Source organism: Rhineura floridana, chromosome 10 (genome assembly GCF_030035675.1).
Source record: "Rhineura floridana isolate rRhiFlo1 chromosome 10, rRhiFlo1.hap2, whole genome shotgun sequence".
Lineage (NCBI taxonomy): Eukaryota > Metazoa > Chordata > Lepidosauria > Squamata > Rhineuridae > Rhineura > Rhineura floridana.
Genome location: NC_084489.1, coordinates 6,361,783 through 6,377,811, shown reverse-complemented (window position 1 = coordinate 6,377,811; position 16,029 = coordinate 6,361,783). Strand labels below are relative to the sequence as shown.

At 43.1% G+C, this 16,029-nt stretch overlaps 1 protein-coding gene and 1 long non-coding RNA gene across 7 annotated transcripts in view; one reads left to right on the top strand and one right to left on the bottom strand.

Annotated features, from left to right (window-relative positions):
• Positions 1-1,071, bottom strand: part of EGFR (epidermal growth factor receptor) — a 253,092-nt gene extending 252,021 nt beyond the window's left edge. Inside the window, exon 1 of one of the 3 annotated variants that reach the window (XM_061586833.1) lies at positions 199-1,071. In XM_061586833.1, the coding sequence (XP_061442817.1) occupies positions 199-334 (136 nt within the window). In that variant the 5' untranslated portion in view covers positions 335-1,071. The remainder of the gene's footprint in view (positions 1-198) is intronic. The other 2 variants (XM_061586830.1, XM_061586831.1) reach the window with 2 other exon arrangements.
• Positions 215-2,987, top strand: LOC133365233 (uncharacterized). 4 transcript variants are annotated; one of them, XR_009758138.1, is made up of 2 exons: positions 215-732; positions 2,187-2,987. It is a non-coding gene; the product is annotated as an uncharacterized LOC133365233 (long non-coding RNA). The 4 variants fall into 4 exon arrangements; XR_009758140.1 differs by having other exon boundaries at positions 215-745; XR_009758139.1 differs by lacking the exon at positions 215-732 and adding an exon at positions 756-1,038.
• Positions 2,988-16,029: the final 13,042 nt, after the last annotated feature.

Here is a 16,029-nt window from a genome sequence, read left to right as displayed (position 1 = left end):
ATAGGCAAAACGGGAGTTATAAAATGAATGCCAACGAGCATGTGCAAAGTGTGCCCCTAAACAACCAGAGGCACCTTCCAAGACGCAGTTCTTGAGTCGGCTTGAGTTACGACGCCTTTCCTACTGGAACTTAAACCAATAAAGTGGGTTTAGCAAAGAACCAGGCGGCTCTGCTCGACCCCACCGTCTTAAGCATACCTTTTTTCTCCTCCACGGCGGCGCACAAGCTGCTCGCTAGGAGCCCTAGAAGAGCGGCGGCAGCGGCACGCCTCGCCCATAAGTTTCCCCCGCTGGCTGCCGAGGTTCCTCGAGCCGGGAGACCCCAGTGCGCCATCCTGCGCTTGTGGCAATAAACCGGAGCGCGCGCCCGCGCTGCTGCTGTTGGCGAAGTGAAGAGTGGCGCGAGAGCGCGACTGCGATCGGCGCGCGATTTCTCGTGTCGCTCCGCTCGCCTTCAGCGAACCGCCTCGCGTCTGCCTTGCTCTCCACCACCGCGGCGGACCATGCCCAAGGGCTGCTCGCCGCCGCCGCCGCCGCCGCCGTTTCCAGACTACAACCCCCACCCCCCGCGGGGGATAGGAGGAGCAAGAAGAGGCATTCCCCCCCCCTCTACGATTGCTGGCTGCGGCTGCCACGCGCTCGCTCCCTGATTGGGCGAGGGGCGCTTCTCAGAAAACTGGCCCCTCTCCACGTGCGCGGCTGGGCAGAACTCGGGCCGTTCTCCAGATGCGGGTCGGTATAACTGGTGCGTGTGAAAAGCTATCAGCTGAGCTGCACGCTCGGCACGGAGGAAATGAGGTGTCCGCCGTCAGTCAACCCTCCTTCTTTTTCTTGCTAAACTCACAGGCAAAACTTTATTTTTGTCCTGCCTACAGCTCAGGGGCTCCTTTGGGGAGTCTGGCAAGCCAATGAAAACAGGAGGCGGGAACAAAAGAAAAAAAGTGGGGGAGCACTTTTGTCTGCGCTGTTCGGGTGGAGTTTTGTACCTGTGCAACGCAGCTAGTGAGAAGGGCGAGAAATTCCTGTCCAGCTTGCTGGGTTGAGTAATGCGCACGCGCGGTTTTTCCTCCGCTCCTCCGGCCGCTGCCTGTGGTTTACCTTATCTGCTGCTTCTACAGTGATTGCCCCGCCTTATTTACCTGCGGCTGCACCTTTTCAGCCCTTCGAGAAAGGGGGGATGAAATCTGGTTTAAATCTTTGCGGAAATCCATGCTGGCAACAACAAAAACAGCACGGGTTCCCCTAATAATAGTGAGATGCCGAGGACGTAGCCAGGATGGCGTACACTACCCAAGGGCGGACTAAGAATTGGCTCCTTCGGAATGGCCATTCACTGCCGCATCCCAGTTGCCATTCGGTCGGTGCCATTCTGTATTGCGTGATGCATTCCCACTTCTTTCCAGACGTCCATAATTGTGTTGACCTAAATGTAAAGGTCCTGCCTTTAAGTCGATTCCGACTTATGGCGACCCTATGAATAAGGTTTTCGTGTGGCTGAGAGGCAGTGACTGGCCCAAGGTCACCCAGTGAGCTTCATGGCTGTGTGGGGATTTGAACCACTACACCACACCGGCTCTCCTGTGTTGACCTAACCATCCCATTTTTCTCTGTAATACTGGGGCACTGGCCGCGCCTGGGAATGTTTGAAAAGCAGGCTTTATAATTTGTGATAGGACTACTTCTCTTTATATGTTTGGAATAGGGCCATTTCTGATATTTTTTTAAGTCAATAGTGGATCATGCACTGCCACCAACCCGTGGTAGTGATCCAAAATCTACCCATTTATCTTCCTGCAAAGATTCTCTCTGCCTTAAACTTGATTTTTTAAGATTACTGACATACTTTTCAGTATGTGAATATGGCAAGGTGCTGAAAGCTGGTAAGGGGTAATTTACAGTGCTCTAGAACAATATGTAATCTTAACCCCAGTTGAATTCAATGGGCCTTACTTTTGAGTAGACATGATTAGGCTTGTACTCTTTTAAGTCACCCCTTACAAGCACCATGCCATACTTAACAATCAGTAGCCTAATTTCTTGCTGTTGTTAAACAATAGGGTGTGAGAGGCCACAGCCAGAAGTGGGTGAAGTTTGCAGCACTGCAGGTTTGCATAGCTTTCTCACTCTCTGTTTGCCAACTAACTGGTGTCTCCTTTCCTCTCTCTCTCACGCACAATCAACACAAGATGTGGAAGAGAAAGCAAGTCCCAGAGGAGTGGTCCAGAGAGCAAGAGTGGGCCCATAGCGGATGCCATTCGGAAGAGGATTAGGTCCAACTCAGCTGCACTCCCAACTCAGCTGCACTCCTTTGCTTCTCTCTGTGGGTATAATGGAACGTGCTGCAGGTCTTGTATGCCTTCCCCAGTGCCTCTCATCTGGAAATGGGGGCTACTTCTGCAAGTGTATGTTATACCCTGCACCTCTAACATTGGGGAAACTGCATTCTGTTCGTTTTGTGACTCTTAAGTTGTGGGAGGTGATTCTAGGCAGCACACAAAGCTAAAGGGAGTAAGGAGTAGGAGCACATTGCATCTCTTATACTGTACACCACTATCTACCTTCACGGATTGAAGGAAATTTCCCCAGTGTAAGGGTTCTAACAGAAAACAGGTGAAATGGAATTTTCTTTTTTAAAGGGAAACCTCTTATAAAATACCAGGCAGGTATCAGCCTGGCTTTGCCAGTTTAGCAATAGCTGTAGTTCCTGTTCCTGTACCTACAGGGTGACTGCAAAATGTATTCTGAAGATTATTCTTTAGTGACAATGCATTTTCCAGTCCCTGTCATCTGCCTAAATGGGAGAAAGGACTGTTTGCAAAGAAAAGGCAGCTCACGCCATGAAACTGAAGAGGTCAGGAAATGGAAATCTGTGCTGCCAATTCAAGGCTAAAGTCCTCCATCCCTCCATTTTTAACCAATGATTGTATTGCAAAATTTGGAGATGTGTAAAAAATAAAAGGATAACTGTGCTTTGATCAATGTATTAACCCAAGAAGTGTGAATCATATTTGTTTGCTTTAAAATGGGGGCACTACAAAATCCTCAAGTATCTCTGTTAATGCATGAGATTTGGTAGAGACTGTATTCTAGTGTATTGAAGGAGGGAATGATCTCTTATTTGTTCTTCAGTGTGACACAAATGAAAGAATGAATTAAAAACAGCATTGAGATTGTTTAAATGTAATGGGGGCAGGTATAGTGATGGTACATCAAAACGTTTACAGAGCAACTTTTAAACTGATACCTCGTGGGAAACTGATGCGAGCTGGGGAGCATCTGGCTTGGGATGAATCTGTCTTCCCTGCAGAAGTGTAGGGAAACTCTCTCTGCCACCAACCAGGTATCCACAGGCATAATAGTGCCCAGAGGCACTGCGTTGGTGATCCCTGTGCTACCCTTTCAGTGTTTTCTGAGAGTGTTAATAAATATGTGAACAGTGGTGGTAGACGTTGCTTAGTTAGACTTTCAAAAAAGCTTTGGGCTTTTATCAAAGGGCCCTGAGTAAATTTAGGCTGCAGTCCAGTACATGTCTACTCACAAGTAAGCTCCATTGGATTCAATGGGACTTACTCCCAGGTAAGTATATACTGGATTGCAGCCTTAGTCATAGGATAAGGACTAGGGTTGCCAGGTTCCTGGCCTGAGACTGATCCTGTAACTTTAGGAGAAGAGAAAGTCAGCCAAGTGCAGGTGTTCTTGCAACCCTGTAATGAGAAAAACCACAAGGTGGAATTCTCCCTCCCCCCTGCACCACTTTTAAAGATGCAGAAGATCTCTTGGAGGCCGGGTCTGGCAACCAAGAGGTCTTCTGTATCTTTAAAAGTGGTGCAGGGGGGAGGGAGAATTCTACCTTGTGGTTTTTCCCATTACAGAGTTGCAAGAACACCTGCACTTGGCTGACTTTCTCTTTTCCTAAAGATACAGGATCAGTCTCAGGCCAGGAACCTGGCAACCCTAATAAGGACAGTTTTTATAATAGAGAGTATATAAGCAGTGAAGTCCCACAAGTATTGGGACTTGTGGTCTTGAACTTGTTTAGAAATTATCTACAGTTAGGGGTTAGCAGTATGATGGTCACATTTGTAGATGACACCAAATTAGTCAGGGTGGTAAAAACAAAAACTGATGGCAAAGAGCTTGAGCTGGATCTCTCCAAACTGGCTGAATTAACAATAACATTGCAAATGTAAGTAAGTGTAAGTAATGCACATTTGTAAATTTCACATATCTGTTTATTGGGGCTGAGCTGGTAGCAACCAAGAAAGTAATCTTGGAGTTGTGGTGGATAACAGCTGGATAAAAACATTGATCCAGTCATTATCATTATTTATTAGTTGCTTTCCTTGCAAATGTGACCAAGAGCAACTTACAATAATATGCTGTGAAAAAAGTGAATTCTGTGCTAGGGATTATTGGGAAAATATTTTTTTTTAAAAAAAACTGCCAATATCATAATGGCTTTATACAACTTGATGATGCAACCACCCTTCAAATAGTGTATAAAATTCTGGCCATCTGAAAAAAGATTTTGTAGATCTGGAAAAAGATGTAGCAAAGGGCAACAAAAACGATCAGGCTGCAGCAACTATCCTATGAGGAAAGGTTACAATGTTTGATGCTTTTGGTTCAGAAAAAAGGTGAGTAAAGGGAGGGGAGAACACACATGATAGAGATATATGTAATTATGCATGGTGAGGAGAAAGCTGAGAGAGAAAATTTGCTTTCCCTCTTGTAATACTGGAACCTGGAGTCATACAATGAAGCTGAATGGTGGAAAATTGGAAGGGAAAACGACATACTTCCTCACACAACAACACATAGGTAAACTATGGAATTCACTACCACAACATGTGATAGCCGGCCTCCAACTTGTATGGCTTTCAAAGGGGATTAGACAAATTCACGGAGGCTGACTGTCAATAGCTACAAGTCATAATAGCGGCATGCTACTTCCAGGATCAGAGGCAGCATGTCTCTGAATTCTAGATGCTGGCAAACAACAGCAGGAGAAGGCTGTTGCCCTCATGCCCTGCTTGTAGGTTTCTCATAGGCATCTGACTGGCTAATGTGGGAAACAGGATACTGGATGAGATAGTGGGATATGTGAATCCTGTGCAGGACAGGCTGTTGGTAGAAATTTCTTCAAAGTGAGAAAAATTGTCACAACTTGCATTTTGAAAAAAGGACAAAGATACCATGGAAAACACTAGTTTGGCAGCAACATTGTCTGGAATCTCCGTAATATCTGAGTGAATAATTGTTCTCAATTCCAGACTAAACAGCTAGTGGGGAAACAATCCCTAAAGGGAAATTCTTATGCACATGCGTGGAAATTGTATAAACAGCATTTATCAACGTTATCCACAATGCCTTAATGCCTTAATACCTCCTGCCCAGGATGGCGTGGTAGTGTCTTCTGAGAAGGCACAGAACAAATAGCCCCCTGCCTTCAGTTGTTGTACTGTGGCAGACACGTTGCTATTATTAATAAAAGAACGAGAGTGTTTTCTATGACAAAACATTACTAATGGTGTTAATGATTACACAGCTGTATAATGATTACATCATTGTGTAACTAATACAGTAGTTAATTTTACTGGTTTTACAGATATTTAGATCAATGGAAGTTTGAGAATCATAATTAAAGTTTCACGCAAGTAAAGTCAGATGCCACTCTGCCTGAGTTCCAAAGGACATCTGTTAGTTTTAACTTGCTGACTGAATGAATGTATTTCTCAAGAACAGAAGTATAACGAGTCGTCATAAACTAGAATCATAAAAGGATGAAATCATGCATCATCAAAAGGCAAACAACAACGTGCTTCCATTCAGATTTTTTGATGCGCACTTACATAGCATAGCAAAGGAAACATCTCTAATGCATGGGCAAAAATCCAATGGTGTTCACTTTAAAAGGGGATTAGAAAAATTTGCGGAGGAATTTGCTGGAATAATGCTGCTTGGAAGGGGAGAAAACTCATAGGTTACGTATTCTTCCTGAGCAGTAACCATGTTGCAACAAAACTAATGGACAGAGCAATCCAAAGCAGAAGGCGGCTCCCACAAATACCCTACCGGGGAGTAAGCACTCCCCATTGACTGACATGGAAACAATTTTACTCTGCCAGCCAATATTCCAGAGGAAATCTTACTTGGATCAGGACCAATGGGAGCGTTCCAAACACAAGGAGGATGCCACTGAAGTCCCCCCAGCTCCTCCGCCACCCCCCAGAATGCCCCACTTTTGGGGCTCCCACTGGCTCTCTGCCTGCCAAACTGGGCTTCCCTGGCTGAGCTGGCAGGGTCCCAGCAGCACAGCAGCTCAGATGGGAGAAGGGGCTTCTGCCTGCAGAGCCAGCACATCCAATTCCTCCCAGCCCGGTGCAAATACAAGTTGGGTTGTGCCCCAAGAGTCCTGTGGAACAGCTTAAAGTCTAATAAATTTATTGTTGCATAATGTGGGGATGGATAGGGCACACTTCTTCAAATGCAAATACAGAATGAATATGTAGAATAATCTCTGTAATTTGTTATGTAAAATTACATCCCGGAACAGAATTTTGCCCCACCCCAGCAAAACAACTTGGTTTAAGTAATTTATGTGTAACAGAACTACAATCACTGTGTCTCCACTTTATTGATTTCAGAATGTTATAGATAAGTTTTTTACATAAAAAAATGAAAAATCAATGAATAATCAGCTAAAAGTAATATAGCATGCCCAGTAATTACCTTCTAAAGTTAATGATTAGTGAGAATGTTATGACAGAGTGCTCGATTTTCCTCCTATCAAGCCAAACATTTTATCACATGTATGTTTTAAAATAACCTTGTTTCTATTACATGTGTGTGATATACACAGACAATTCAAAATGCTTTGTTTATATGTGTGTCTTACAGTGTTATTGATAGGGATAAAAATAAACAGGTTTGCTTGATTGCATTATGGGCGTTCTCCATAAACCTAAATCTTTGTTGTTGGTTTGAGACTGTCTGGGAAGTTTTAATTTAATTTTATTTCATTTTAGATGATTGATTAATATGGAGACTAAGGTTTGGGGGAGCAAAATAAAATTAAGCATGTTTAAGCATATTTAAATCTGGTTGACTTTAGTGGGAGAGTAAAGTACGTTTAACGCTCTTCTGCTGAAGTAAAAGGGACTGAAAAGTGGTTAAATGTATCTGGATCTTGTTTTGTTTTTCAGTGGATTAATTTTTCCCCATAGACAGATGCTTACAATTATACTATTCAAACTGTCTAGTTTTTAGTAATATTTTCATATCCATTGGGCAATTTGACTAGAGCCAGACAATAGATTCTGAGGGTGTCAAAATGGTTTAGGGTTCACTTCTCGGGCAGTACAGATTTTTTTTGTCCCATTGCCACCTCTGGTCAAACAGATTTAGTTGGGTGTTTAAACAATACAAAAAATCTGCAAAACACATGTTTGCCAGAAGTAAAACTGCACACACCAAATGTAATGATCCCTCTATTTAGAAGGGGGGGGGACTGCCTTTCTGTATCCTCAGGTCGCTTCCAGATGACTTTATTATTAAGCATTCATCCTGATTTGTTTGCATAGAATTTTCAGGGAGGTTAGACTATATTAGCTATTTGAGCTCAAATAGCATTCATTATGATTTGGTTGCAGGGATGTTATGCTGCCTCAAGCAATTGTTATATCACACTTTCAAGTACATTTTCCCAGCAGTGTCCATATCACAAAAAGTCTGATTTGGGTGGGAAGCAGGTTTGTTCCACAAGAGCACCAAGGCAACATTAATTGTGCAACCTGAATTTGCTGGTATGTGATCGTATCCTACCTAAAAATAGTGACAGTCTGGAAGCACCCTCAGTTTTCCACCCAGAATTGCTGGAGGCAGTTTAAAATGATTTGCTACTTTCAGTGTGACCATTAGTTCCATGTGCCTTTAGTTAGCAGGTTTTACAGGGGTTTATGCTTTTTCAAAAACCTGCAAAACCTGTTTGACTTGAGCTATAAAATAACAGTGTATAAGAAACAAAAGCCTTTCTGCAACCAATTTCAGTTTTTATTACATCTATTTTGTTTTCTCCCCCTGCCTTTTCATTCCAGCCCTATAAGGATTCATTTAAAACAACTGACTTAGGGTCCATTGTGTCTGCCAACAGTGGCTACAATGAACAAAGCCTGGGGAAGATAAATCACCCCAAAGATTTATGACTGACTGGTTCCTTAGAGTTTGAGACAATGTTAAAAATTAACTACCTGTGTTAATTTAAGGGAGTGTGGACAACTTCAACTCAATCAAGTCCATGTGCACTTCCACATAGACCTCCATGTCCCTACTTGAGCCCATTGTGCTTTTTCTGCTTCCTTTCCAGTCCATTTTCCTACACTGCAGATTCAATTTTGGCTTTCTTACACCATATCATGCTCCAGCACAGCCCCTTTCCTCTCCATGATGGGGGGTGGGGTGAGACAAGGCTCAACATTTGCCAGGGTTCCACAACAGTACAATTTCCTTTGAGTACACCACCCAGTTTGAGGGTACCCCCAATATCCTTCAGCCACCACTGTTCTTACCCACTTCCTATACAGCCTCCTTCCCCAACCTGGTGCCCTCCAGATATTTTATTTATTTATTATTTAATTTATATCCTGCCCTTCCTCCGAGCAGGAGCCCCAGGCAGCAAACAAAAGCAGTAAAAACACTTTAAACACTTCAAAACACTGTTTTGGACTTCAGACTCAGCCCACATGGCCAATGGTCAGGGATAGTGGGAGTTGTAGCTGGGAAAGATGCTATAGCTTTGAGATACCAGAACTTCTCCACCCTCCTAGTACAGGTAGCACAAACTCAGCATGTTCCAGTGCCTATTGAGCTGTCTGTTCCCCAATCCTCCAAAAATGTCCATTCCAAACTCTTAGCTTTACTTCCAGTGGTGAGACCCTAAATTGTTTGGACTCTGCCTGGGCTGGGGAGATACAGTTCGAGTTCTCCATTCACAGCAACACACTCAATGAGGAGATAGGATGTTGTTTTTCATTTGGCTGGAGGGAACAAGACTTATTGCAACACACAGCCTCCCAGCAGACCTTGAGATATACTATTCAGAGTGAAAACTATTCAGAAGAGTTCCGGCAGCTTCATTATTAAACAATAGTTGAGAGAGCCGATGACTAGAGCACAAAACGAAAAAGAAAATCACCCCCACATGCCCACGGGATGCTAATATGCTTGTGACATACTGTCAGTCAGAGACAATCTCCTCACTCCAATTGGATGATAAGGAGGAGATAGTGAAAGAACTGGGCATGTTTAGCCTGGAGAAGAGAAGACTGAGGGGAGATATGATAGCACTGTTCCAAGTACATGAAAGGGTATCACATAGAGGAGGGCCGGGATCTCTTCTCAATCGTCCCAGAGTGCAGGACACGGAATAATAGGCTCAAGTTTCAGGAAGCCAGATTTCAACTGGACATCAGGAAAAACTTCCTGTTAAGAGCCATACAACAATGGAATCAATTACCTAGAGAGGTAATGGGCTCTCCGAAACTAGAGGCATTCAAGAGGCAGCTGGACAGCCTTGTGTCAGGAATGCTTTAGTTTGGATTCCTGCATTGTGCAGGGGGTTGGACTTGATGGCCTTATAGGCCCCTTCCAACTCTACTATTCTATGATTCTATAATTTGTGGGCTCATTCCACATAAATCACAGAATGATAGGTAGTGAAATTTGATCCAGGACTTCCCTGGTCACATTCCACACAATTAGCTGCTTTGCACTTCAGCTGTATTCAACCTTGTATTCTGTGCTCCAAAATTAATGTATAAATTCCAGTCAATCCAATTGCTCAAAATAAGTCCAGTTATTTGTCTGTTTGAGCTTCTCACTTTGTGTGTGTATGTCTGTATGAGAGCAGCTGGAGCGAGGGCCAAATTATGTTACTTAACTGGTATGTTTAAATCACATTCTTAGGACTGGACACATCCCTTTCTTAATGTTGTTTCAGGGCCTCCCAATATGTATCAGAACTTTTGTGGTGGGAGAGGGGTTAACCCTTTTGTTTTGTACCATTTTCCTACTGAAAAGCTCCTACTGAAGATGCTGTTTGCTGCAAATGGCAGCTTCTGGGGAGGATTTCTGGCAGGAAAATCATGTGGGATTAAAGGTTTCTCTCTGCACCACAATCCTGATCTGGGGGTAGGGGGGCAGCTGCTTTTAGAAAAGAATGTCCAGTCCTGAGCATGTGATTTAAAACATGTGAGTAATATAGTTTGTTCTGAGAGAGTCTGTTACTCTGTTCTCTTCTGGCATTTGTGTTTCTGTGTGTACTTGCAGAAATGGCCTGAGCAGTGTGGACCTCTGTTTGGAAACTTTGTTAATCAAATGAATCTTCTCAAATAGGCAAATCTGGCTAAGATACTGAGGCATCTGTAACTCCCACTTTTTTTTTATTTCAAAGCAGCCACAGGACTCCCAAATCAGATTGAGAAAATGATACTAGAATGTGTGCATTTAAACTTTTCCACCTGCACCATACCTTCAGTTTAAATATACCCCTCCAAAAAAGTTGCTGTTTATCCTGCAAGGGGATACATATGGCCACCCTATATGTACCAATAAAAAACTGGATTCTATCTTTTTAAACAAGGTGTATTTGAAATGAGTTAAGCCTTATGCTGAGCAACCTCTGTGCCTCATCAAAGAAGTCAGATAATATTCGTTGACTTATTTGTCTCTTCAAAGGAATAAAATGATTTATTAGTGCAAGCTGTTGTTTTGCTGATTGTACATAGTTATAATGATACCAATTACCCAAACAAAACTCAATGAAAACCAGATCAGTTCTGTGTTTGAATAAAATTAGTTTATGTGTGGAGCAGCTGATATATAACAGCTGCACAATCCTGAAATCTGTGAGGGTAAGTTCTGCTGTCAGCTACAGAGATGGAAAAATCCATTCACACTCAGGTTCCCACGTCAAAAGCATCCCAAACCCTGAGATTTCAGGGGTGGATCCTAGTGATGTCATTAAGCATCACAGTTGCTTAGAGCATACCACAAAAAAGTCTCTTATTGGAAATTAAGATAGAAATCTTAGCTAAATGGGGGTGTTTCCAGGTCCAGCTGAAGTGACAGGATAATACCTTCTTACTTGCTTAGAGATCCTGGTTAAGGAACATTTAATCTAGCCTACTTGCTTCTGGCAAGAAGGGTTTAAGTGCCCTCAGGCCAGGCCACTCACCAGAAGGCCATTGTCGGAAGAAAGGAGCCTAGTGTAGAGATGTTACATGGTAGCACTCTGGAGTAAAGATGGATGCCCCCAAAGGATGCAATTCTAAACACACTTACTGAGGGACTAAGCCCCATAGAACTTAACAGGACTTACCTCTGTGTAGATATTGTTAGGATTGTGCTGTTGGTCAGGCTTGACTAGGAATCTTCTGCAACAATATCTATATCAAAGCAGGGGTGGCAACCCCCTGTTTGGAATGCCTTGCCTGACTTTTAACGTAACTGTTCCAAACTTCTTTTACACACTCGACCCTTCACTGCAGAGAGAGGTTTGAGAAATGAGTAAGAGTTAAGAAGATTCTCTACTCTTTCTTGCCTACTCTGTGGGCTGCTATAAACTCACTTTGACAGCCAACCCAATTCCAGTGAGTAATAATTGACAGAGAGAACACACATTGTTTGGTGTACCTTCACAGGCGGTAGATTGGAAACCACAGCAATTGATACCACACTTCCCAGTATGTGAATTCTCTTTCACTCCTATTGGGCAAGAAACAAACCATCATACAAAAGCACAGTGCATCATCATTGGGTTTAAGGGGGTTGAGCTGACCAAAAGGAACCACTGTTGTTGCTTCTATGGATGTAAGGGAGGTAGGTCAGAGGTAACTCAAATGCAAATAGAAAAAGAAAAAGACAGTAATGATTTGCTAAACGCAATACCATGCGTAAATGAAATGCAAATAGAAATAGAAAAAGAAAAGATGCAATACCTTGCCAAGCACAACAAGATTCCTATGAGTAAACAGAAAACTCAGCATCCCACAACCAGTCAGGGTTCCTAACCAAAACTAAAAAAATCCTATCAGCCAGTCAGCCAAGGTCACAGAAATCCCCATGCAGCACAACCTGACCCCGGGGCAGCAGTTAGTGCAGAATGCTGCTGTACATGAGTGAGAACCTATCAGCACATAATACCTCGGCTCTGAAATCACTAGTTGCTGTTTTGCTACCAGGCCAAGTTCAAGGTGTGCTTTCCATGTTACGGGTTTCACATAGTACTCGTTCTGCTCTTGTAAGAAATCGATCCTTTAGTGTGGCAGTACCTACACTTTGGAACTCCCTGCCTATTTTCCATTAGGCCTACATCTTCATTGTACTCATTTTGGCACCTCCTAAAAACATTTTTGTTTAGGCAAGCCAACCCAGGCATGTAGAAGCTATTATGTTTTTTTCTGTTTTTCTCATTGTTAGTTTTATTATTTTGAATGTTTTTAAATACCTGTCTTTAACTGTTTTCACCAATAATGTTATTGTTTTAATTCCTTCTATAAACCGCTTTGAGTTTTTTTTACCATAAAGCAGTATGTAAATGTTGTAAATAAAATGTATAAATAAATTTCTGAGTCACTGTGGCCCTTGGGTCTTTTCCTCATTTATACTGACTCAGGCCATTTGGTACCATCTAGCTCAGTACTGCTGACACGGACTAGCATTGGCTGTCCAGGATTCCAGGCAATTATCTCTTCCAGATATTGAATTTTGGACCTTTGCAAAGCACGTGTCCTATCCCTGAGCTACAGGGGTTTAAAAAAGTATCTTTTAAAATTGTTTTCATTTCACTAATGAATGCACAGCATACTAGGGCAGATCCACATCATGCATTTAAAGCACATAAATCCCACCACAGAATCTTGGAAATTGTAGTTTGTTAAGGGTGGTGGGAACTATAAGTGGGAAACTACACTTCTCAGGATTCTTTGGATAAAGTCATGCGCTTTATATGTGGGTTGGATGTGCTTTAGATGTAGTATGTGAATCTACATTACTTCAAAAACTTTGCCTGCATATTCCATATACACACACACTGGAGATATAAAAATACACACAACCCATATAGTAGTTTATTGTCAAAACCAGTTGGCCACTGCAGAACTTTTTTTAAATATTAGTTTCCTGCCAAATAAAAGAAGTGACACCTTAGTAAGCCCTGCCTAACTGCTTAAAAAAAGGATCAGAGGGGAGAGAAAGATTTACATCACAATTCTTGTCTATATTCACTCAAAAGTCCCACTGATTTTCAGCACAATCCTAACCCTGTCTACTCAAAAGTAAGTCCTGTTGAATTCAATGGAGTTAGCTCCCAGGTATGTGTATAGCACAGTGGGGAGGAGAGCCTGGCTGGGAGTCCAGAGTCTGTGAGTTCAAATCTCTGCTCGTGTCTCCTGGGTGTCAAGGGCCAGTTAAAGATCACCCTCACAGTGAGTGGCTCAGGGGTTACGTGCCCTGCTACCTGCGCAGCTGTGGTGCAAGCTACACAGGAAGTGGATTGGACTGTGAAAGACCAACCCAAATGGTGTTTGCATGCTGACCAATTTGTAGGGCAGTCCAATATCTCAGAGAGGAGTTCAGGTCTCCTGCTCCCCTGGTGCATTCACTATAGCTGCCCAATTTCTCTGATTTTTAAAGTTTGATAGAACTGTGGGCTATAGGTACATTCCTATACCACAAGGTTTTTTTGTCTATCAGTGAATATATGTAGTAACCAGAGCTTGAAAGATTACTTTTTAAAAGTAATAAATTACAGTTACAGTTACATGGCTCAAAAAAAGTAGTAATTACCATTACCATTACCATTGCTCTGAATTAACTGATTACTTTACTTTTCCTCCAAAGTAATCACTGCAATTACATTTCAGTTACTTTAAAAAAAAACGCCTACAGGGTGCTGGCCTTGGCTGCTGCACATCTAAGTAGCCTAAAACAACATTAAAAATAAACACACACATACAGAGGTAGTAGAATAATTATTTTTATTCATAAGATAGCAATGGTGGTCTCTCCGCTGGTAAGGGTGGTGGGGAGGGAGGCTGAGGCCACTACTCAGATCTTTGCATGTTAAACCAAGTGCAACCCCCCCACTCAGCCAGCCAGCATAATCTCTCTCACTTAACCACCTCCCAGACCCTGCCCTGCCACCAACTAAGGGACACTCACTCAAGCAAACATTTTCCCCTGAGATGCAAAAAAGTTAAAATACCGCAAATGCAGCACAGTAGCCAGAGAGGGTGGTGGAGGCCACTTTGAGTGCCAAGTGCAAGCACGGTATTCTCTCTCTCTCTCCCTCTCCCCCCCCCCCTCTCTCTCTCACACACACATTGTCATCTTTCACCTCCACAGTTCTTTATGTCCGTTCTGCTGCTGCCTCCTTCTCCTTTATCCATGTTCTTGACCTCCGGATCTTTTTCCCCTCCACTCCATTCTTCACCACCACTATCTGCTTTTTTAAATAATTGTTTTCTCCACTCTACCCCGTCTTACTCTCCGCCTCCTCCCTCGTCGCCTCCTACCCATCCATAGAGCATGAGGAAAGAGAGGCACTGCACAGAAGCCCAGTTTGAGGCACATGGTTTTCATCCACAAATCAGAGGAGCAGAAAACTTCCCCTGCTCCCCTCCCCCCAAGTAATGCCCAAAAGTAATTCTGGAAATGTTACAATTACTCCACAAAAGTAGTAAAATTACTCCTAGTTCTATTACGATCAAAATGTAAAGGAATTACCCACTCGTTACTCAAAAATGTAATGAATTACAAGTAATTCGTTACTTGTGGCTAGTTACTTCCAAGCTCTGGTAGTAACTATATGTAATAATATTTCCAGAGGTCAGATATGAAAAAGGAAGACTAAGAATGGAACCAGATGATGATTTTATTACACATTTTGTTACAAACTCAAACCTTATGTGCAATAAAAATTCACCTTACTTCTTGGCAGAATAAATAGAGACATCCTGGTTTATGCCCATCACAGAAAGTTACCACTTGGTAAATGTCAATTGAATCCGCTCTAAAGAGTGACTAACTGTGAAATCTCCAAGATGTGAATCCTGTCACAGAACTGTTTCCAGTTTTGGAGTAGATTTCATGATCTTGTTATTCTGGTACCTGATTTAAAGTGATTTTCTTTTAGAGATGTGTTGTGACCCAGGACGGGGGGAGGGCCTGCAGGAGGAGGACTCTAACTTAGAGGACTCAGGCATGGGGTTGAGGGAGGAAGGATCTCAGTGCACCCAAATCCCTGTGATAGTGGATGGTCAGGAAGAGTATGAAGTGGAGCAGATCCTGGACTCTCTTCGGCATCAGGGAGAACTATAGTACTTAATTCAGTGACTGGAATATGCTGCAGAGGATCGTTCTTGGGAAGCAGCAACTGATGTGCTGGATTTGGTGAGAGAGTTTCATGAAGCTTACCTGGACAGACCCAGGCTGTCAGGGTGGGGAGAGCTTCGGCATGGAGGGGGGATGATGTTGTGACCCAGGACAGGGGGGAGGGCTTGCAAGAGCAGATCTCTGACTTTGAGGGCATCATATGATGCGAGTTTGAGACGCTTTGGATACTTTTCATTTTTTTGAAAAAATCCTGACCCGCGGGTCACAGTTTTTGCCTTCTTTTTCTCTCCTGAGCTGCACTCAGGTTTCTGCAGCTTGTTCAGAATCTACAGCAGGGAAACAGGTTCCGCAAACTTTTTCTGCCCTTTCGGATCTCGGGCATCATATGATGCGAGTTTGAGACGCTTTGGATACTTTTCATTTTTTGGAAAAAATCCTGACCCGCAGGTCACAGTTTTTGCCTTCTTTTTCTCTCCTGAGCTGTACTCAGGTTTCTGCAGCTTGTTCAGAATCTAGAGCAGGGAAACAGGTTCTGAAAGCTTTTTCAGAGGGTTGAGGGAGGAAAGATCTCAGTGCACCCAAATCCCAACTCCTCCCATGGAAGTGCAGGGAGACCTGTCAGAGGTTGCTTTGGAG